The sequence below is a fragment of the Canariomyces notabilis genome, assembly GCF_033297395.1.
Source record: "Canariomyces notabilis strain CBS 508.74 unplaced genomic scaffold N656scaffold_22, whole genome shotgun sequence".
In the NCBI taxonomy this organism is placed as follows: domain Eukaryota; kingdom Fungi; phylum Ascomycota; class Sordariomycetes; order Sordariales; family Chaetomiaceae; genus Canariomyces; species Canariomyces notabilis.
In genome coordinates, this window is record NW_027041844.1 from 284,581 (window position 1) to 306,641 (window position 22,061).

At 54.9% G+C, this 22,061-nt stretch overlaps 7 protein-coding genes across 7 annotated transcripts; 3 read left to right on the forward strand and 4 right to left on the reverse strand.

The window, feature by feature from the left end:
- Positions 1 to 260: 260 nt before the first annotated feature.
- On the forward strand, positions 261 to 2,634 carry N656DRAFT_782378 (glycoside hydrolase family 125 protein). Its single transcript, XM_064815756.1, has 4 exons — positions 261 to 762; positions 832 to 2,063; positions 2,140 to 2,307; positions 2,364 to 2,634. The coding sequence occupies exons 1-4, from the start codon at positions 611 to 613 to the stop codon at positions 2,468 to 2,470; spliced, it is 1,659 nt and encodes a 552-aa protein (XP_064667502.1). The 5' UTR covers positions 261 to 610; the 3' UTR covers positions 2,471 to 2,634.
- Positions 2,635 to 3,228: 594 nt separating this feature from the next.
- Positions 3,229 to 4,934, forward strand: N656DRAFT_782380 (uncharacterized protein). Its single transcript, XM_064815757.1, has 6 exons — positions 3,229 to 3,256; positions 3,325 to 3,565; positions 3,634 to 3,869; positions 3,932 to 3,990; positions 4,057 to 4,410; positions 4,486 to 4,934. Exons 2-6 carry the CDS (start codon positions 3,553 to 3,555, stop codon positions 4,691 to 4,693), a joined length of 870 nt encoding a protein of 289 aa, XP_064667503.1. The 5' UTR covers positions 3,229 to 3,256; positions 3,325 to 3,552; the 3' UTR covers positions 4,694 to 4,934.
- On the reverse strand, positions 4,381 to 5,313 carry N656DRAFT_758472 (uncharacterized protein; the record flags this gene model as incomplete). The annotated part of the gene is made up of 3 exons (XM_064813178.1): positions 4,381 to 5,000; positions 5,051 to 5,100; positions 5,184 to 5,313. 3 exons carry the CDS (start codon positions 5,311 to 5,313, stop codon positions 4,830 to 4,832), a joined length of 351 nt encoding a protein of 116 aa, XP_064667504.1. The 3' UTR covers positions 4,381 to 4,829.
- Positions 5,314 to 10,292: 4,979 nt separating this feature from the next.
- N656DRAFT_310166 (uncharacterized protein) lies at positions 10,293 to 11,887 on the forward strand. Its single transcript, XM_064809196.1, has 2 exons — positions 10,293 to 10,655; positions 10,940 to 11,887. The coding sequence occupies exons 1-2, from the start codon at positions 10,587 to 10,589 to the stop codon at positions 11,726 to 11,728; spliced, it is 858 nt and encodes a 285-aa protein (XP_064667505.1). The 5' UTR covers positions 10,293 to 10,586; the 3' UTR covers positions 11,729 to 11,887.
- Positions 11,888 to 14,755: 2,868 nt separating this feature from the next.
- N656DRAFT_714929 (uncharacterized protein) lies at positions 14,756 to 16,752 on the reverse strand (the record flags this gene model as incomplete). Its single annotated transcript, XM_064812013.1, has 2 exons — positions 14,756 to 16,473; positions 16,542 to 16,752. The coding sequence occupies 2 exons, from the start codon at positions 16,750 to 16,752 to the stop codon at positions 14,756 to 14,758; spliced, it is 1,929 nt and encodes a 642-aa protein (XP_064667506.1).
- Positions 16,753 to 17,459: 707 nt separating this feature from the next.
- On the reverse strand, positions 17,460 to 20,454 carry N656DRAFT_791470 (PLP-dependent transferase; the record flags this gene model as incomplete). Its single annotated transcript, XM_064816978.1, has 6 exons — positions 17,460 to 17,916; positions 17,986 to 18,239; positions 18,295 to 18,641; positions 18,698 to 19,015; positions 20,021 to 20,036; positions 20,362 to 20,454. 6 exons carry the CDS (start codon positions 20,452 to 20,454, stop codon positions 17,460 to 17,462), a joined length of 1,485 nt encoding a protein of 494 aa, XP_064667507.1.
- N656DRAFT_310464 (uncharacterized protein) lies at positions 20,202 to 21,333 on the reverse strand. Its single transcript, XM_064809197.1, has 3 exons — positions 20,687 to 21,333; positions 20,335 to 20,523; positions 20,202 to 20,276 (listed from the first exon to the last, which is right to left on the reverse strand). The coding sequence occupies exons 1-2, from the start codon at positions 21,159 to 21,161 to the stop codon at positions 20,474 to 20,476; spliced, it is 525 nt and encodes a 174-aa protein (XP_064667508.1). The 5' UTR covers positions 21,162 to 21,333; the 3' UTR covers positions 20,202 to 20,276; positions 20,335 to 20,473.
- Between the last annotated feature and the right edge of the window lie 728 nt (positions 21,334 to 22,061).

Genomic DNA, 22,061 nt, shown 5'->3' on the forward strand with positions numbered 1-22,061 from the left:
TCTCGAGGGATCCAGATACCGCTTAGGCACGAACTAAGTCAAGCGACGTCTCTAATCGAACTTCCACCCACTTCAAACCCTAACTTCGAGCTCGCATCGCATCAGCAAAGTTGAAGCGCATTGCAGGGTGCAGGCTGAGATTGGTCGCTGGGCTTAGTACGTGCCTAAGCGGTATCTGGATTCCTCGAGAATATACGGTATGTGGGATGCAGTTCCAAAGCTCGTCCTATCGGCGCTAATTCTCTCCCCGCCCTGCCAAGCCCGGAGGCCCGCTGCAGTGGTTAGGTGACTCGCAGATGCCGTCAGTGCGTGTAACGGCTGAAGCTACTCCGTACCGTACAGTACCTTTAGCTACCTGCCCTTTTAGCCGCAGGGAACGCCTGTCTGCTTTCATCCAGAAGGTCCAGCCAACTAAGATAACTCGCACACGCAGAGCTGGCTGGCGCGACCTAGCCAGATCATTTACTCGGGGATGGGGTGCTAGCGAGGCGATGCTCTGTTCTGGACGCGAAGCCGGATCCATTGTCTATATTCCGAATATCAATTGGGTCACAGTTCCACGACTTCTTGACACGCCCTGTACTGCCACCAACACGCATATCCAGGCGCCATGGCTCGTACTTCGTGGCGCACGCTCTTCTTAGCACTGCTGGTGCGGTTCCCGGCACTGGTAGCAGGCCAGGATGACAGACAGGGGCCGTTGAGTGGGAAGTTCGACAGGGCAGCTTGTCCGGACTATACAATATATGCTGCATACCCGCAGTAAGTGGACACGCGCCCGCGATCCGGCGAGCTGGACATATCCATAGCGCTGTACTAACGGATTCAAAGTCCTCCCGCAAGTGATGGGCCGCTCGGGCTCCCATTCCAGCGACCGGATCCTCGTTGCCGCAGCTTTCGGTCGGATGCTATCGAGAAAGTCATAACCGACATTACCTCGCGAATGAAGGATGCCGATCTCGCGCGGCTGTTCGAGAATGCGTTCCCATCAACAACCGACACAACGGTCCAATTCCACACCGACGGGCGAGACGAGAAGATCAAGGAGAGGTTGCGCCACCGCAGGGAACGGGATGCTTGGATCGAGGAGGGTGAGTGGGAAGGACCCCAGTCCTTCATTATCACAGGAGATATCCTTGCCGAATGGCTGCGCGATAGCACCAACCAATTGAAGCCGTACCAGGCTTTGGCGGCAAAGGACCCGGCCATCTACCAGCTCATTCTCGGCGCCATCAACACTCAAAGCGAGTATGTGATCCAGTCGCCCTACTGCAACGCCTTCCAGCCGCCCCCCATCTCCGGCCTCCCCGCCAGCATGAACGGACAAGAGGACTCGGTGCACCCAATGTACGAGCCGAGCGTCGTCTTCGAGTGCAAGTACGAGCTGGACTCCCTCGCCCACTTCCTCGCATTGGGCAACGAGTTCCACCGGCGGACCGGCAGTACCGAGTTCATAACGCGGCGGTGGCGCAAGGCGCTCTCCAATGTCCTCGACGTGCTCGACTCGCAGAGCAGAAGCACCTTCGACCCAGAGACGGGCCACTACTCGCACAATGAGTACACGTTCCAGCGGCACACCAACACGGGGACCGAGACGCTCAACCTCAACGGCATCGGCAACCCGCTGAACAACGGCACGGGCCTCGTGCGCTCCGCCTTCCGTCCCAGCGATGACGCCACCATCTTTGGCTTCTTTATCCCCGCCAACGCGCAGATGGCCGTCGAGCTGAAGCGCACGGCCGCCGTGCTCAAGTTCACGGGGAGGGCCGCCGACGCGGAGCTGGCGCAGACCCTCGAGGAGCGCAGCCAGCGCATAAATGACGGCATATGGGAGCACGGCGTCGTGAAGCACCGCAAGTACGGCGACGTTTTCGCCTACGAGGTGGATGGCTATGGCAGCTCGCTGCTCATGGACGACGCGAATTACCCGAGCTTGTTGGCGCTGCCGCTGATGGGTTTCGTTAAAGAGGATGACCCGACGTATCGGAATACTAGGCGGATGTTGTTGGAGAAGGCTGGGAATCCGTACTATCTTGAGGGGAGCCAGTTCAAGGGTATCGGGGGTATGTTTTGGCTCTGGTGATCAGGATTGAAAAGCGCCCGTGGTTTTGGACGGAGTGACTAACTGCTTGATGGTAGGACCGCACATCGGATTACAGAATGCGTGGCCCATGAGTCTGCTGGTCCAGGCGCAGACTTCAGATGACGACGAGGAGATCCTCGAGTGCCTGGAGCTGGTGCTCAAGTCGAGCAAGCTTGGTCTAGTGCATGAGAGTGTCGATGTGAATTATTCGCATTCATATACACGTGAGTACCTGTTCTTTTGGGAGTCTCGGGGGCATAACTGACAAGACCGCACTCAGGGAGTTGGTTTGCTTGGGCGAATGGCGTTTTTGCAGAGACTATCCTGGATTTGGCGAAACGGAAACCGCACTTGATATTCAAGGACTCAAGGGCCTATGAGCTATAAAATGGAGACCGGTACGTTGAATGAGGCTGCTTATACCTGTGACGGTTGTTGGTTAAGGCAACAGTGGGCTAGGCTATGATTAATGTAAGCCTGCTACCCAGCTTGGGTATGGGAACAGGAACCTGGAAGCCAGGGGTAGCGGTAGGCAAATTCTTGCAAATCCCTGTCTCAGACGAACTTCATCAGCAGCAGTTCCTAGTTGAGTGTCCATGGGCAGTAGAAAGCTTGGGATCCCGTCCGCGCTTCCTCGCATTACCCATACATACCCCCTTATTCCCCATCAATATTACTTCCGCAAGTTTCCCACCACGACCGACTTATCCATAACGAATCATCCACTGCAAGATCTCTACGCCTGAGCTCCCGTCGATCGATGCCTACCACGATTCAACTCCGGTCACAGTGACGTGGATAGCGTATTGAGTTTGAAGACATGCTCGAGCTGCTCAGGCGCCCTTCGTGACATCATTCTCAAGACCCAACCTAACTCAAGCCACCAACCACGACAACATTGTCGCCAAAGGGCGGGTGAGCTCGATGTAGAGTGCTGGGCCCAATGTGGAAGGCGGTGAGGGTGCTTCAGTATTGTCCCGGCATCGGAGATCCCTTGGATTGGCGCGGGGCAGCTGCGGGGAGATCTCAGATCTAGGGCTTACCCCTCTGCGGGGGATGTGGGGGCTCCGATTAGGCCCGCTCAAGGCCCGTTATCACGGCACTTTCCCGCGGTAGGGCACACGAAGCTGGAAGCAAAGTGAAACCAACGGCGAATCAATTCGAGTAGCGCGGGTAGGTCCTGTACTGCCGAGAGGTGGACATACAGGAGGTCCCTTAGGCTGATGTAGTCCGAATCACAGCCGCTGTGGTCCTCAAACTGGTACATTTACTACATTGCTGGCCAGCAACTTTAAAGGCAGGGGATAGAAACGTCACCTGCGATCTCGGGAGTCTTATTTAAGTCCCGACGGCCACAGACTACAAGTCCATTGATCAATTGGCGTGCTGTTGTCCCGTTCAAGGCCCTTCCTTCTACCTGAATGCCATTCTTGCGTCAATTCAGCACAAGCAGCGCCAGAATCCTGAAAATGTCGTTCGATCGTGAGCAGCCTTCCCCCAAATCTCGCTGAAGAATACGGTAGTGACTGGTACTAACCTCGCCGTGCCAGGTATCGTCCGCTTCGTGCCCAAGGGCGCTAGCAGTGTTCTTATCGGCGAGCCAGTTGACAGCTCCGTCGACGTCGGCGCTGCGGTCCGCAAGGGCGAGGATGTTCAGGTCAAGGTGTTTAGCGGAAAGTCGGTGCTGGACGCTGGCTCGCCGACGGGTGAAACCGCTGTCATCGACCGAATTCTCTCCCCTCTAGCGCAGGAGGAGGTTGGGACCATCAGATGTATAGGGCTGAACGTGAGATCCCCCTTTTCAAGACCGTTCTAACCGCCCGATAGCACTGCTAACGCCCACCGCAGTACAAGAGACATGCAGAAGAGGCCAAAATGACCATTCCGGAAATCCCGACTCTCTTCCTGTAAGTCTCAGCCCGGGCAGCCCAATATTGCTTTCTTTCCAACCTGCTGACTCCGCCCGAATATAGCAAGCCTGCAACCTGCCTCGCGGACCCGTGGCCAGCGCCGACCATCATACCCAAGCACACCATCGCCAGTGACTCGGCCGACTACGAGTCGGAGCTGGCCGTCGTCCTCGGCAAAGACGCCAAGAACGTGTCCGAGGCGGACGCCCTCGACTACGTGCTCGGGTACACGGCCAGCAACGACATCTCGAGCCGGGCGTCGCAGTTTGCCCAGTCGCAGTGGTGCTACTCAAAGGGGTTTGACGGGGCGTGCCCGCTGGGTCCCGTCCTCGTGTCCAAGAAGTTGGTGCCGGACGTGGGCCAGCTCAAGATGAGAGGGTTGAAGAATGGGAAGGTGATGCAGGAGAGCCCGTTGACGTGAGATCTACAACCCCCCTTACCCCCTTAACCCCGTGCTGAATGGTGGTGCTGACTCGCTGTATCAATCAATAGTGACCTGATTTTCTCGGTTGCCCAGACCGTAAGCTTCTTGTCGCAGGGAACTACACTGCCCAAGGGCACCGTCATTATCACCGGCACGCCGGCTGGGGTCGGCTTCGCCAAGAAGCCGCAGGAGTTCCTGCACGACGGGGATGAGTTTGTGGTGGAGATTCTGCCGCACATTGGGAGCTTGTACAACGTGATGCAAAACGAGAAATGAATCCAAATTGGGAGTCTGTCTGTTTTGTTAATTCCCACTTCTGATGTTCATCATACACCCCGAGCTCAAGATAAGACATGACTTAATTAGAGTCCCAAATTCTGCCTGGCTTCGATGCCAAATTCTGCCTGCCATTCTAGTCTAGGATACTGGGGAGATGCTCCTTGATGTACTCAACTACCGCATCCGGGCCCTTCTCTACTTGCAAGCCCTGTGGCAACGAAAATGTCTTTAGATCAGGTATGACCTCCTTGGCGATGGCAATTATTTGTTGAGCCTCCTCGGGCGTCCACATAGAAGCTGTGAACTGCTTCTGTATTAGAGAACAGTCCAGTCCTCGATCGAAATCATACTTACAAGGACATTTGGCCGTGCTTCCTCCACTGTCCTCTTTACTTCCTCTATGCCTATTGTTATTTGTGTTAGTTAAAACATCCCCTATATACAGAAAACTTCCGTGGTTCCCCATAGACCGGTGGTTGGCACTTACTCGCTGCGTTGGCAGCATGTATAATGGTATATCTCTCCTTAACGTCTTCGACAACACGGCCAACCAACCTCTTGGCCCGGTCTGGAGCGGTGTTGACAGTGACCAACGTGAAGGGCCCGGCAGGAGACATGATAACGACTGCTTGAGAGAGATCTTGGGTCGTTAAGCGTTAGGCGGAGTGATTGGAGGGAGTGGTTATTCAGTCAGAATTACTAGGCTGTATTTGTACATCGACGCCGACTGAACATCAAGAGAAAGGGAAGGAAAGGAAGATAGATGCGTATCCTAAGTTCCTAACTCTTCAAACCCTGGTTGAGTAGTTAAGGTACCTCTTGCCCATTATGTGTTAAGAAACGACCATTTCTAAGCCCGGCCATTTTGAACGGCAAAACGGCCGGAGTACAAAGGGAGAATAGAGCACCGAGTGGTCTCCATGATTCAAGCAAAATAGACCATAAAAAAGGGCCTCATGGGGCCGCTGTCACGGGCAAGAGGTTGCTAGGCCTGGAATTGAGGAAAATCGTTCTTCCCAGAACAGTTGTTGGACAGGAGAATTTAGGGAATCCGGGGATAAAACTGGGTTCCGGGTATCGAGGGTTCAGGTTAGGGTCATCAAGGCTGCCCTTAGTGTTATGCTAGGCCTTTCTCGCTCAATCAACTGAGTTGAATGTCGTTGCCCTTCCTTTCTCCTCCATTTCTATTTTCTTTTCACTCTTCTTATTGTCTTGTTGATTTTCCGAACACTACCTTCGTATGTGCCACTGCTGCGTAGGGTTATTCACGGATAAAACTTGTGTTGTAAAGGCCAACAACCTCCCGAATCAAGCTGCTGATGGACTCAACTTCTCTCCCTTTCCTGGGTGACGTGGCGGATAACGCACCTAGTTTCATCACATCTCCTCTGCTCCATCCCCAGACTTTGAAGCTCTGAGGATCCTGTCAGCGAATGTACAGAATCGCAGAGGCAGGCTCCTTGTCAGCCTGCATGTCGCATCCATTCCCTTGGGTCGTCGCAAGGATTGCCCTGGCCAGTCAGCACAAGACGTTCACCGCCCAGCGGTTGGGGATCCAATGCAGAGTCCTTGCGGCGTGCGGAGAGGATGCATCAGAGTCGCAGGTCGCCCTCGGTCTCGCTGTCACAACCACGTGGGTGGAGCAAGCCGCAACCCTACACTTCACTACCGTCCACTCCAGATTCCGGACCCGAGCACCTGCGACATCGGATTGATATCATGGCCTCGAGAGGCTTGGCTGGGGGTTTCTGACCTGTACTGACTGAGGTCAAGCTGTCTTGATAGTGAACTTTGAGTGGTTAGAAGCTTCTTCCCTGGGTTGGGAAACTTAAGTTGGATAACGTTCACCACGGACACCTGTAGGATTCTGATACGAGTCTTGGTTCGCTTGCCGGACTAGCCCCGTTTTACCTGCGATGCCATAAGCCAACAGAACTAACAAGGGAACACAGGATGGGCGGATGCTCACAATGGGCTCAGACATTTTTGATGACAATTTCTGACCTCAGCAGTGCTACTTGACGATCACTTTTCACCATGTCTCTCACTGCCTATCGCCAGCAGCTTTCCGGCTGACCCCCACGCAGCGACTGTTGTCGGAAGGCTATCAACGTACCATCATCGGCCTGGCTCCCATCTGACTCACCGTTTGGGCATACGCAGGTGAAGGATCGGGATTGCTACTGCCCAGTTGCGCCCCGCCTGGCCGAGATGATGATCGGTTTGGTTCAGCTTCAGCTGCTTCCGCCTCCTCTTGTCTCGACCGGCTCAAGGATCTTCATTGCTAACCCCGTGGATTGCCCCAGATTGAGCCCATGGTCGTCGGGTACCGGCATAGCTTCGCCCACGTCCAGGCATGTGTTCACGGGACTCGTCTGATCAACCAGGGTTTCGTCCCATTTGATGAATGATTAGCTACTCGGCAAGCGGGAGGTTGGACATTGTACCGCATATACTTGGTGAAAAAAAAAAAAAAAAAAAAAACATACGCTAGGATCAACGCTACTGCCGCCAGGCCTCGCTTCCACTATCGCTCTCTAACAACCGTTCAACGACAACCAACCAAAGTACGCACATACCCACTTTTGATCCGCGTCTCGAGTTTTTTTCTGAGAGCCAAGGAGAGCTCAACGGGAGCTCCAGCGAGTAGTCGCGGGGGATCCAGATCTCGCTAGCGGTAATAGGTCTAGCGTATTTTTTTCTTCACCAAGTATTTGCGGTAAACCAGGAAGTCGCGCCCTTTCCTCCAGCCGCGTTCAGCGCTTGTACCGCTGTTAGTGTTGGCAAAATTTTTGTATGTAAAAATCCTCCTCTCGACTACCCCTCTTAACAGAACCTGGAACATCTGGACAGTACCTGAACCCTTTATACAGGACAACCCTTGTTTGTTCGTTAGCGTGGTACTTTGGATAGGTCGAACTGAACGGCATCGATTTCGACTTATAATCTCTTCGATTAATGACTCCTTTGGCACCTTGAAGTTGTTGAAGCTAGGTTCCAACTTGCATTGAAGTTGAATGGAAGGTTTCTCATTGATAACTCTTGGCTTGGGGAGAGAGACCTCTGAGAGACCTCGAATTCGAGGAGAGGTGGGTCGAATCTAGCGTTTTTTGTTGGATACAACGGCGGTGCAGCCATACCACCTGCAGAGAAGGAAAGATTAGTGGGGCGGAGTACCGCGCTAACAAACAAACAAGTATTGACCTGTATGTTCATGCAGTACATACGCTGGCAGGCTATGCCAACTAAAGATCGGTGGATCAACGGGCTCCCGAAGGCGCGGCCAGCGGGAAGCATCTCTCGTACGACAGTACCGTTTCTGATTGGATCAAAGTCGGATCTTCTGGAAATGTTCTTCTCTGACACGGGCCACGGAGCAACGCTGCCGACATCCACACTCCGACCCTTCAATCAGCGAAGATCCTCCAACCAATTCCCAGCTTGACCGGCAGATTTGTCTCCTTGTTGGTCACAAAGGATCTTGAGCATATCGACAATGTGTACCCTGCAGGACACTAATATGACTCGCACCGAGGGAGAAACGAGGGGCACCAACCAATGGAGCACGGGCCGAAGTGGGCAATCCGGCAGAGCCGTTATCGTGGAGTGCATTCCCCCCAAATTTGGCGGCGTCCTTTCGCTACGACGCGGGAAAGCAAGCGACGATAGTGACGATGGCGACATGAAGAGCAAAACAGACCTCGTCCCCCACGCTACACGAGATGATACCACTGCAGTCTTTTGCCGAGGAACAAAGGCCGCATGCAGCTTCAGTTTGCCGTTTTCGCTCTTCCGGACCCTGGCTGAGACTATTGCGAGCCCGATCCGTCACGATGCCAGTTAACGTAAGGTGCGGTAGCGACGTGCTACAGTAAACAGTCTGCACAAGTCCTCGGCGATGATAGCGCCCGGCGTAGCACGCAGCTATCCGGGCTCAGCCCTCTTGACAACGCAATGTGTCGGGAAGGATGACGTTTGACTTGTCCTCGGATTGTTGGAAGCAAGCGCTTCGGATTGAGGTCCCTTGATACGTAAACCTGCGGCTTGAGGCAGGATCTCGGCGACCTTCTTGGCGGGTCCCGTTATTGGGCACGCCGCTGGCTCATGGGAACCCCAGAGCTGGGCATGGGGAGACAACACGAAGACGTCACGGCACAGGGCAGACCCTGGGGTAGCCAACGGAAACACTCCCAAGTTGGCGCTGGTGCGACCACAATACGTGCACGTACGCTGGGTGAGGCCAGGGACCCTCAATCCGACGCTTCCAGGATGTCCCGTAACAGGAGTAGGTATCTCATTGTCCAGTCTTGTACGGAGCTATGTTGAGGGAACACACACTGAGATCCTTACAAGTATGGTAAGATAGCGTTTGGGTAGTGTAAATTTGTAACATAGGTATCCGTACTCCTTCCGGCACATCAATATTGTAGCAGAGCGGTCTTGCGTTGGATGCCGTCTTAAGTCAAGATGGTCTACAGTACAACATCATAGGTTCGTTTCGTAATACCGTTTCTGTAAAGAAGGAGGCAAGCCCCCGTCTAAGTTCTCCCTTAAGTTAACCGCCGTTGTCGTACGGAGTACAGGACCTGCCAGTACGTTCCCTGTACTGTATTTACGTATCATGACTGTAATAATCTTAGTTCAAGGGTAATATACCGTGGAGATCGATGTAATTCAAAACCCCACCCTATCTCTTGGGCACCTCAAAATCACTTTCTGGATGCCTTTTTCTACAAGGCAAGAGCGGTGTGCTTCGCAAACCATTTGTGATGGCACCATTTCACACATTGCACGGATGCCGACCTACCCGGCAGACCTGCCATGCCCATGATGCCTCGGTGAGCTGAGCCGGCTGATCTCGCTGACTAGGCGATGCTCGGTAGGCGCTGTGCATACATGCTCGCCTACCTCATGTGTAATCGTACAATTCAAGACTTGCAGGATGTATGTACGCAGTCAGCAAGCATTGAGCGAGTCGATCGATTCGTCTGACTTCCCAATCCAGCCCGCTGCGTTCAAGCAGGCCAGGTATACTGCAGCCACCTAAATTTGAATATGTCCTCCCCAGACTGTCGTCTAGTTATCATCAGCCTCACAACATTGCTGCATCCCGGGCCTTATGCGGAGGCCATCTTCTGCCGTCTAACACCTTGGGCCCTTGGCTCGGGCACCGAGACAGTGAGGCCAGCAAGCGTTAGCGCTAACCCCGAGAGATCATCAGAGTCCCTGCTTTCAACCTCCCGAGCTTGGCACGTCCCCCGAAACGAAGCATCTCCAGGCCCCTTTGTCCTTGGAATCTGATTGCACAAAACGGTTGACAAGTGATATCATGGCTTGAACAGTCCACGGCCTCGTTTCCGTCGGAACGTTAGGGCAGCCGCTCACCAGGGCTCTTTCCGGATGTGACAGGGCCGGAGGGGGGTCCAAAGTCGCTAAAAAAGAGGGGACGGTCGTCAGTCGTCACTGGCGGTCGACAAATTGAAGAGGCCAAATTATCCCATCTGCCCTGCCTCGTGACCCTGTCCCCGGAGAATCGTGCCACACCGCCGCATTCGAGCCATCCGCTCTCCGGATCGGCCAACCCCTTGTCTTCTTTCCTCTCGTTCCTTCTCCGTGCTTGTTCCCTTCATCAGCTCTCCTTTCTCGGCTTGGCGGGCTGTGTGCTGCTGGGATTACGTGGTCTTGGCGAGGAGACACGACCTGCGTGAAATCGCAACTCTCATTGGAAACTTTTTTTTTCTCTCTCCCTAAAAAATCTCTGTTTTATTTTTATTTGTTTTCTGGCTCCCCGCTGGCACCCTTCATCTCGGCTCTCTGACGTGCGTCTTTGTGGTGCCCCATCCGTCCAAACCCGAAAGCCTCTCGGTGCAGGACGCATGGGCTCAAGTTCATGATTTGGCAGGTACCTTGGTGGGCATGTCCCAGTTACATGGAACAAAGGAGAGCAAGGCGGACGAAGGTACGGAGGTACCCTCATGAGGCTTCTCTCCCCGTCCCTGACTCCCTGTTGCCTGACTCCCAAGATCCGTCGCCAACCCCCACCGTCCTCTATCCCTTCTCTTGCTTGTCACTCGATTACCCGTTTTAGGGAGTTGGATATTCACAGGACCTGCGCCTTGAACACCAAAATACTTAAAGCCCCTGAGCCACCCTCTTCACCTCTCTATTCAGTCTGCTCAAGTGAACTCGTCTCTCCATCTCCTGTCTCAACTCTGGCTCAAGCCCTGCAACTGTTCTCATCAGTACCATACATACAGATCCCTCCTAAGAAAGACTATTGTCCTCCGTGCTTCGAATCCTATCAAGAGACCACTTAGTCATCCTCGGCCCTCACCACCCTCACTCTTCCACCCACCATCTAAGACAAATCAATCAACATGGCCGTCAAGGAGTACGAGGAACTCGTCGACGAGTGCTGCTCTTTCTGCTGCAAAGCCGTTGACTTTGGTACCCACGACTACTGCCCTGGCAACGCACATTGCGCCCGCTGCCCGTATTGAAGGCGGCAAGGCATGCTCCTGCAGCACAGGCAGGCCGGCGGCGCCCAATTGGGCGAGCTGCATGGGACGCCGCCCTCCTGTGCTTAACATATCGCACTACAGTACGCAGTATGCAGGCCTTCTCCCGCACCTGCTACGTATTCCGCTCGCCGGTCTACAAAGAACATGTTTGGGAGATAGCCGATCAGTGGCGTTACATCGTCCTCACTCCTCGTCCCCTGTACCTTGGACCCCTAGTTTGCCCTTGAGGCATCGTCCTCAATCGGTTCATCCGCCTTTGGTTCATCTTGTGGGATACTCAGACCCTCGTCTCTCTTCCCTGCGAAAACTGGAAACACGATACGCATCGGACAATTCAGCTTTATTCTGTTCAGCAAACGGAGACTACCTGGATCGGCGGTTGATGAAACGTTTTGTTCACGCTTCTCCTGGCTCGTGGGAGGACCAAACGATCGGCGTTCCTTCCGTCTGGGTAGCAGCTACCCGGCGACGCAAGGCTGACGGTGGCCTGCACGGTGGACTGATGCATTGATGCGGCGAGGAACTCAGTGGCTGGCGGGAACTTCCGTCAAGTACGACGGAAGGCCATTCATACGCCCAAAAGCCAAAGCCTCGTGCAGCGAGCGTCGCTACAGATCCAGTGCCCGACCGACTTTCGGCTTGGTATCTCTGTCATTCCTTTCAACACTGTGTCACTTGGCTGTGGCACTTTGAATTCATCGAGCAAGGTTGGGCTAGTGGCTTGTTTCTTGGAGGCTATCTTGGGCGTGGCATGGTCTGATTTCTCGGTGTTGTTTCGTTGCAGGGGTTTGGGTGGGCATCTCGAAGATTATCAAGGCGTTTTATTAGCATGGGCGTAAGGCAACGGCGGCAGCCCTGGATTTACACTTCATGCAGATACCATCACCAGCAAGGCGCTTTCGGAATAGGAATTGATTGGACTTCTCTTTCGCAGGCTCTCATGCGCACTCTCACTGCTCGCACATCGTTTGTACACCCAAGCCAAAGAGGGTATCTTGCATGATGATATCCAAATAGGCTTCCCAGATCGAGGCCGCGGGCCACGGTGAGCTCTTGCGGCGGCCGTGTCAATAATACCCCTGCCCCCTTTGTCAGCCACCGATATGTATTGGTATGGTATTTACGGAGTATATGCACTATAACTACACTGCCATACTCGGTACACGTCCGCAGTTACCCCTGTCATGCATCCTGCATCGATGCGCTTTCTGCCCGTGCGCTTTCTGTCTTGGGTTTCTCTGCAAACGACACTCACTTTGCAGAAGGGGTAGTACTACAAGCTAAGGCTCACCAAGATACTAATTTCAAGGCACGGTACTCTGAGTATGTAAGATAGGGCACGTAATAAAAGGGCGGCCGCCCGGCAGCGACTGCGGCATCAACGGAAGGCAAGCTGCGTGGTTGAAGTGATCCGCCCAGCAACCGCCGGGCCGAGTGCATACACTGACTGCTTCCACAACAAAGCTGCCAAGGGCACCTTGATGAAGGAATCGAGCAGGAAGGAAGCAATAAAGCTGTCGCTATTGTGTTACGCGATGTCGTGTTTACGTGCCTCTAGACAAGGCCCCTGGCGGATATGGATGGACACGGCGTAGAATAGGTAGGTACGAAGTAGTATCTGTATGTACTTCGTATGCACACACCAACTACCCCTTGGCCGGCATTCTAGCGGCGTAGCCTCCATCAACCACAGCAAGTCTGTGACTGGGCCGATCGACACAACCACCACTCTGTCCACCGTACCCCTGGTGATTCCCCTCGCCGAGTTTGGGGTCCCAGCTCTAACCTGTCCATTCAGAATGACTCTGTCTCCGATCCCTAATGCGATGCAGCCATAAGCACGCCCCATTCGATATGACCCTCCCCCATGTCTGCGTAACACACAGGAACCTCGACTACACCACGCTGCACTGCATACATACATTGCATTGCCTGTGCTCTTACATGATGATGCATGTGCGCCATGCACAGCTTCGCAAAGGGGAATAATACATCTTGGTTATTAGTTATGCCTTTAAGCCAGTTCAGCTTAGCCCACGACGGTCAGCAAAGAGCGGAGGTGGGAGACCGGCGACAGACAACCCCTGAAGTGTAAATACAAAATACAATACATATCTACACGCCCACTCGCGCCCACTACTATGCAGCTGGATATGCTATTCCAAATCCATCATGATAGTCCCATATCAAACCTCCGTGATGGGCCAGAGAGACAAGGGGAGGTTGCTCGAGGGAGGGGTGGCACGAGACAGAGACATGAGGGCTCGGTACCAAAGGAACGGACCGTTCGGAAACTTCGGCGATGAGGGTGAGCAAAAGACACAAGAAAAGGTACCAAACCAATCCGATAAGAGACGCGGTCAGCCCTTCCTGTCAGGTCAGCATGTGCTGTCGTGGAACCCCAGCGCTGTCAATACTTCAACGCAGCATGAAGGGAAGGGCGGTGCAAGAAGCATTCCATCCATGTAAGTGGTTGGGTGCAGTACCATTGAGTCTACCGTCTATTTCTCCCCTCCACAGCAGCTATCCGACTCGGAAAAGATGACCCTTTCTGGATCCGCTATGGTGGCTATACCCGCGAAATACCCGACGACGACATGGACGACGATGCTCGGTCTGCCAATCAGCCAGGGGGGTAGAACGTGATATGGAACCCAGTCGCAGTCGCCAACACAGCACGACAGGGAGGGAGAGGGAAAAGGTCTATCACAAAACCTAAGCCGTCCTGCAGTCATTCCATGATAGAGACAGATCATGCAGGCATGGATGGACACGGCCAGCAGCTGGCTTTCATGATATTCCTCATAACATCCCATGCATACAGAACGCCGCTCCCGACTTCCCAAAGTAAGTGGTATCGCGCCATGGTTAAAAGCCAGCCCCGTTCCCAAATGCGTAAACTCCCCAGAAGATCATGCACGCTGACCGAAAACAAAACAAATGAGGTACAGGAAACAGGATGATCAAACAGACAGACCGACAGAGAACATCCCCAACCTCAACCACAAATGCCCCACCAAAAAAAAGATGTACTGTACTCGTACACCGTCGACGAAACAAGGATAGCACCTTACATGCCCATCATCATAACCCCATCCTCCTCACGCTACAACCAGCCTCCTCCCACTGCACTTTCTGAATGACACAAACCGGGACTGATCAACATCATTTCCAGCACTGAACATCCACTGGATCCCGAGTCTGCACTAGAATCCCAGCCCGACAGCCAGTATAGTGTAGTGTAGCAGTAGTAGGAGGCTCGACGCAAGAGTGGTCTGACATTTTGACTTTCCCCCCACCCATCCATCGTATGGGGGTTTGTTTATCCCCTTGACCCCCAGAACCCACTTGGGTCTGGGAAGGTTTAGATGGGAGAGAAAACAGTGTGATGTGATCCAGTCATTTCCGTCTGTGGGACAAAGGAAAGAGTGCAGGAGCTGCGTGCTGCAAATCTGGGCACGGGAGACACTACAGCAAGTAGCTCATAGCAGTAGCAGCAACAGCCGCGGCGGCGGCGACGACCGCGGACCAACAAGCTCTAGTACAAGGTCAAGAAGACAGCAGCAATGGACGACTTGTCGTACTTGACGTACTTGCCCTTGCCCTTGTCGACCTCGTGGTAGCGGTCCCAGAAGCGGTTATAGAGCGGCTCAATCATGTTCTGCATGTCCTTGGCAAACAGCTGGCGGACCTCGCGCTCCATGCTGTACGCCTTATGCCGCGCGACCATGTCGTCGAAGCTGGCGTTGAAGGCCTGGAACTTGTTCTTGATGTTCTCCTTGTCCTTGGAGCTGAGCCCGCGCAGGATCGACGCCGAGTCTACCAGCCCCTGCCCGGACGTCGGCCGCCCGCCGCCGCCGCCGGGTCCCCGGCTCGTGTGGATCACGTCAAACAGGTGCACGCTGACGTCCTTGCAGGTTTCCGTGTACAGGCTCGTCGCCTTTTTGCGCCACGCGTCGATGACCCCCAGCCGTGATTCGAGGAGGGGAGCGAGTTCGGAGGTTTGGATCATGCGCTCGATGATGGTGATGCTGTTGGCCAGGAACACGCCCATGACGGGCTTCTTTTGCAGCAGGAGCCTTGCGCGCCCGTCCAGAGCCATCATGAGCGCCTCGATCGTGTCGGTGCAGTAGTGCGCAAATATTTCCTTGCCGTCGGCGCCCACGTCAAACGACGCGAGGCTCGGGACGGCGTCGCTTCCGCCTCCCCTCGATGCACCCGACTTCCAGCCGCCGTCGCCGAGGGATATCATGATGCTTGAGATGGGCCGGAGGAAATCCACCATGGTTCGGAGCCGCTGCATCGTCTCGGAAACCAGAGGCACCGGCGCACCGTCCAGCGGGAGTGATTGCAGTCCGTTGGCCCGCTTCCTGGTGTCTTCGAGCAGCTCCGGCAGCGAGAATTTGGCAGTCTCGCGGACCGGTTTTAGGGATGCTGCGAGGGAACTCTTGAGCTCCCCTGTCCGCCGTTCCAGGTTGCTCGACAGCTCGGAAATGATCTCGACAATCTCATAGGCCAAGTAGCAGTCGGTGTTCAGATGCGCCTTGATGTGCCCGTTCAGTTCCCGCAGCGTTCTCCCGAGCTCAACCAGCGAGGGCTGACACGTTGCCTCGAAGACGGGGCCCCAGTCTTCCCTCGTAAATATGTTGCAGATGTTCTCGTACTCGGCGACAAACAGACCCTCCATGGCCTGCGCATACGTCCCTATCCCGCTCGTCCCTGGTCGGTAGATGGCATCTGGGTTCTTCTTCTTGGCGGTGCTGGTGCTCGCCGTGGCCAGGTTGACCAGCGCCGACGAGAGATACTGTGATCGGATTTCAATGTATATCTTTGCGATTGGCGACTCCTGGGGTGCGGCGCCGCCGCTCTGGCGATGCAGCGCGGCAACGTACGAGTTCATCAGGCCCAGTCTGGCAAACTTGTCTTGCGACAGCACCGGGAACGGCTTGTTCTTTGTGATGAAGTGCAAAGGCTCAAGCGCGCGAGGGGTCTCGGCGCGTAGGAGTCTGTCGAACGAGTTCTCCAGCTGTGTGTGGCCGAGTTTTACAAGTTTCTGAAGCTCCGATACAGTCTGCTGCGTGGACCGGAGGTTCGACGCCTTCATGTCATTGAGCGCCTTGTTCAGGCGCTTGATGGACGCCAGGTAGTTGGGGAGGCCGGCCTTGTCCGGGCCCATACGGATGATCTGTTCTTCATCATTCTTGCTGTCTGCTGGTTGGCGCAGGCGCTCGATGGCGGCGAGGACTGCATCGATGTCTTGAAGCGGGGTGCACGACGCGCAGTTAGTCTCTACTGGGAGAAAAACGCAGCAACAAGTCGCCTACTGTTATTGAGAATTTGGAGCTTCTTCGTCTCTCCGTTGAGCGGGCCTGCCACATCGCGAACACTCTTGCCCGTAGCGTCGAGTCTCCCTAGGCAAGCCTGGATCTTCTTTGTCAATTGCGCCGTCTTCTCAAGCCGTGAATTGAGCACGTCGACCTCGGCCCGGGCCTCTTCGTCGGCGGTATGCCGGCTATTGATAACGCCGACAGCCATGGTTGCCCCCGCCACGGTTGCGAAGGCGTTGAGCTGCGAGTCGCTGAGATGTTTGATGCAGGTACCGCAATTCTTGGTTCCCAACTGGAACTGATGCCACTCTCTGGCGGCTTGTTGGGGGTGGAGTTAGTGGGTCGGGGATCTCCCGACAACTAACGTACTGTAATTATCTTATTGTATGTACTCGTACAATACAGTACAGTAACGTTACATACCGGTTAGTATCACTACCTAGTGTAGTCAGTTAGTGTATGTCTACACAGGACAGAAGTAGCATAGAGCAGACTACCGTGATCAAACTGGGAGACCCTCGCGATTGTAAGTTGTGGTGTTTCTCTAAGATCTGATCTCCTTGTCTGTGTGATTTTGGAACTGACGAGATGTAAGGCAACTCATCGTTCCTGGTAGGCTGGTACAGTAATGGCCCGCAAAATACTCCGTAGCTAACGGTTAAGACCCTAACCCTTGTTCTCAACATTAATCTAATATTCTCTGCCCACTCCGGTTGCATGTCTCTCCACTCCATTGAGTTCGAGAACCTCTCTTGAGCTTCTGTAACCACTTGCAGGCATATCGCTCAGTCTCGCAGCGAGCATACAATTGACTGGACCATAATGTTACATAACAGAGTTTTTCGATCACCTGAACGTTTTACCCTTTTTTTCCTTTCTCGTTTCTTTCGTTCCATTACCATCTTCGCCGCCCACTCATCGGTCTGTTGAGGACGCGAAATAATCGTCGATAAGGCGGCCAACCGTATTGACGATCCACTCGATGTCCCCGGCGCGCACGTTGAAGGGAGGCGAGATGATGATGTGGTCGCCCCGGATCCCGTCCGCCGAGCCGGCGCCGGGGTACACATTGATGCCATACTCCTTTGCCAGGCCCCGTTCGCTGATGCCCATGGCCACGTGAGCCTCCTCTGGGAAGGGAATCGACCTCTTCTTCTCTGCAACAAACTCGATGCCCCAGAAAAGCCCACGGCCGCGGATATTGCCCACGTTAGGGTGGTTGCCGAGACGTTCTTGCAGCCGTCTCGAGAGCAGCGCGCCCATCTTCCGGACATTGCTCAAGAGATTGTCGTCTCGAATGATCCGCTGCACTTCGAGAGCTGCCGCACACCCTGCCGGGTGGCCCTGATATGTGTGGCCATGGACGAAAGATCTGTGCATTGACCGTGTTACTCACAGATTGTTCATAGTCTCTTGCCTGCTTCGGGTTGATGCTACTTACGAGGTGCCCCTTTCTATCACATCTACAACGTGCCGATTCACCAGCACGCCGGCGACCGGTTGATAACCGCCCGCGAGGGTCTTACCTATGGTTTGAATATCGGGAACGACGCCCTCTTGTTCCCATGCATGCAACGTCCCCGTCCGGCCCATCCCGCACATGACCTCGTCTAGGATGAGAAGAGCGCCGTACTTCTGGCAGACAGCTTGCATCGCCTTGAAGTAACCGGGGACCGAGGGCACGCATCCCAGCGCCTATGTGCTGCTGGTCAGTGGTGAAGCGAATCAACAGCGCAGTAGGGGCACATACAGCGCCCACGACAGGCTCAGCCACGAAAGCGCAGACTGTTTCTGGCCCTAGCGCTTGGAACTCGTCATCCAGCTCCTTGGCCAGCCGGGCAACGTAATCCTCGTTCGTCTCGCGGGGATGCCTGCCACGGAATTCGTTGCATGGGGACACTCTGGATACGTTCTTCATCAACATGGGTTCGAATTTTGCCCGCCGGTACTCGTGACCGCCAACCGCCAGCGCGCCGAGGGTCGTTCCGTGGTATGACTGCCTCCGGGAAATGAAGCGTGTCCTCCTCGGCTGTGGCGGGTTGAGTTCGAGGAAGTACTGCCTAGCAAGCTTGACGGCCGCCTCCATCGCCTCGGAGCCTTCTGAGGGTCAGCAATGGACAGGGCACAGGGCTCGTCATGTAGGCAAGACTGACCCGAGTTGACGATATAGGCACGCGACATGGCGCCATTGGTTGAGTCCACCAAGTAACGGCAGAGCTCCTCCTGTACGCTGGTTGTGTAGAATATGGTTGAACAATATGGAATGGCCATCACCTGCGCCATGATAGCCCGGGCGACTCTCTCGTTGCCCCAGCCGATACAGCCAACTGCGGCACCTCCCGAGGCGTCAAAAATCTTTCGGCCGTCCTCAAGCACCATGTAGCTGCCCTCGCCTTTGGACAAAGGGAGGAACTCGGTCCCTAGGTGCCTATGGAGCACGGCCGACTTGGTCGCCCCGTCGGCCCTGTTCCCTTTGGGTGGCGGATTAAGCTGTCTCAGGACCATGTTGATAATGTGAAATGAGGGAATGGCTAGGGCCAAACTGACATGTCTAGGAAGAAAGCGCGATGAGGAAGCAGACTATGCCTGCTTATATACCAGAACCATGGTACAACCACCGACCCCTGCCGGCGAGGACTAACGGAGACCCAATGCGGAACACCGGATCGCTCCCCTGAGCTTGTCGTCCCAGACTAACACAGACCGTATAATCCAAGCGGGGCTCACCTCTGCTCACCCCCGTCATCCCCCGTCATCAACCATCCTACACTAGACGGGCGATTGCTCTGACCCTAATGTGTGCTTCAAACCAAGCGCGCAGTGGATCGCCGGCTGTTAACATGATTCGTTGCGGTCCTTGCACTGCCGACTAGCATGTCAGCGCCTCGTGACAGCCAGTTGGCGCTAGGCGAACAATGCGGCCCTAGAAGCCAGGAAGCATGTTCCCCGCCTGAGCGACTTTCAAAATAGGACCTGCAAAAGCCATGTGGACGGGTAGCCGGTGCCACGTGCGACAAGCGCCCTGCGGTTTCCCGCCTTCAAACGGCTCGAGTTGTCATCAATGTTGTCTTACCGGCAACGTGCCGAAAGCCCCTTTTCGGAACACTCTTGGAAAGAGCCTCGGAACCCAGAACCAGATCGGCATCCCGATCTCGGCCCCCAGGGCCTTGGATCCCACGCCAGACCCCTGCTCTCGCCCGAGAAAGAACCTGCGTTGGACAATTCGGTAAATTGCCCCGGGAGCTCTCTTGGCTGCTCCTAGTCTGGGGGAGCACGGTGTCCCGTCGCATTGTGAAGGAAGCTATTAGAAACTAACCTGTCAGCTTCATTCCCGTGTTTTGTCCTGGATTTTTCCTGCCTACCGTACTCTGAGTTGCATCGGGTCCGCGCTGCGGGTTCTCACCTTTTTCGTCGGGATGTAAAGCCAGGGGCACGGACCGTCGGGAGCATTCCTCGGTCAGTCCTCCCTTTCCGACGATCTCGTACCTCGACCTACCGGTGTATTGCGGTGTGAATGCCCATGACAAACTCGTTTGGTTCCCAGTGCAAGGCTACGGGGAGGATTGCGCGCATGTCAGCTACGCCCCATTCATGCAGCTGGTCACGCAGCTTATCCCCGGTTGAGTCCCGAATATCACAGTACCTGGGCACCACCGTTTGTCTCGATACCTTGCAGGTTCGGTTCTTTAGAGCCGGACCCGCTGACGCGTTCTTTGGCAACATCTGACAGCTCTTGAGCGAGGTCCTTATCAGCGATATTTCCCGCCATTATGCACTCGCGGATGCCCACCCGTCTTCCCCTACAGGTACCCTAGACCCTCCATGGCCTCAAGCAGTCCGTGTGCTCACGAGTCGCAAGGGCATGGCCATCGAAAATTGCCAGAGGACTCGGCGTGACCGCATTGCGCATCCTGTCGCCCGCGTTACCCTCATGGAACGGATCGGCGTGTGGGCGCAATCTCACTTCGTGTTACGAGGACTTCTACCACTGCAGTCAGTTATGAGGCCCTTTCTATACTACCTCTCAACTCTGTGTTCGGGTCACGAATCAGCTGCAGCAGTGGCCATGAGCTCGTCTGGGGGCGTTGTGTCAAGTTCTCAGTCGGCTCGTGTTTCCTGCCGAACATTCACCTTCCACCCACCTGTGCCTTGCGAAATGCAGCCACCCTGGTTGTCTAGGTCGTGCCCCGGGTTGGTTCGGCACGATGAGCAGTGTGCATATCGCAGGAGAGTTGGTTCTGCTGTCAGCGTCCGCTCCTTCAAATTTTTGGTCTCCGTCTCGCGGTGGAATTCAAACGAGTGCCGCCCGGTGAGGGTGCACCCAAGCATATGAACGGCTGGCTCCCATTGTTCCGGAAGCCAAGAAGTCGCAGTTTGCACCGGTGAAGGTGTCGGACTTAACCTGCTTTTGCCGACACAGGGCCCTTGACGATGAGAGCGGCGGGAACGCGGAGGGGAATCGCATCCGAGACGAGGACAGGCAGCGACTACCTCGGTTGCAGGACAGGTGACAATATGCACAGATGCCCAACCCTGTGCTTTCGTCTTGGCCTTGGGAGATCTCACATACGAGAGAACTCTAAGAGGTTTGATGCAACTCACCGCGATGACGGGCATAACGAAAGGGCTTCTGACCACAGCTGCAGCATCTGTGGTTACGGTACCCTTATCACGAATGCCCTACGGGATGAGGCCTCCATCGACGGTGCATGACGGGTGGGCCGTTCTCCCTCAACGGCCTGTCCAGCGGCCTGGTAACCAATTGAATTGTCGAAATGACGCTTTCGGGCCGAAGAAACACGGCACACCTGCCGAACCGAGTCACGCCTTATGTGGATGGAGGAGTGGGAACCGGTATTAAACCGGCCATGTCTTGCATGTCTTGCACCCGCGGCATGCCGAAGCCGATGAGGGAATTAAGAGAACGGACTGGAGGGTGAGACGGCTCTGAAATCCTCCTGGATGCCGAGCAGCCAGTCGGCCGGCGCACCGAGTCCCTCATTTGCAGGGAAACAGCAGTGCCGAGCTCACGAGGTAGGTTACAGAAGCAGAACAACATTCACCGGCATGCCACATGATGCCGGGCGTCTATCTCAAATGAGGCACTCCAGGCCCAACACGGGCAGGGAGCGCACAGCAGTCACGGTAAACAACGGAAGACGGACGGGAAATGCCATGAACTTTCCTGTTTCCGCAAGTTTAGGAGGCCGCCAGCCGGACAACGGACGGATGTCTGCGCATAAAGAGGGTGAGTAGTCGGGCTTGAAACTGGCGCCATTTTTGACGAGAACCGGTTTGCGCCGGCTTCTGGCATGGATGGTTCGCTTGGTTGCTTGCCGGGCTATCCGTTCCCGAAGCTGTTATCCGTACGGAGGCATTAACGCAAGCGTCATTCACATCGGCGACGGCAACTCGAAAGCACTCAGAAGTCGAGCCAACAGGTCGCGGACAGTCGGACACCAACCATATCCGACGTTTATGGACATCAGGTTATAAGGTGGGTGGTTGGTGCCCAGA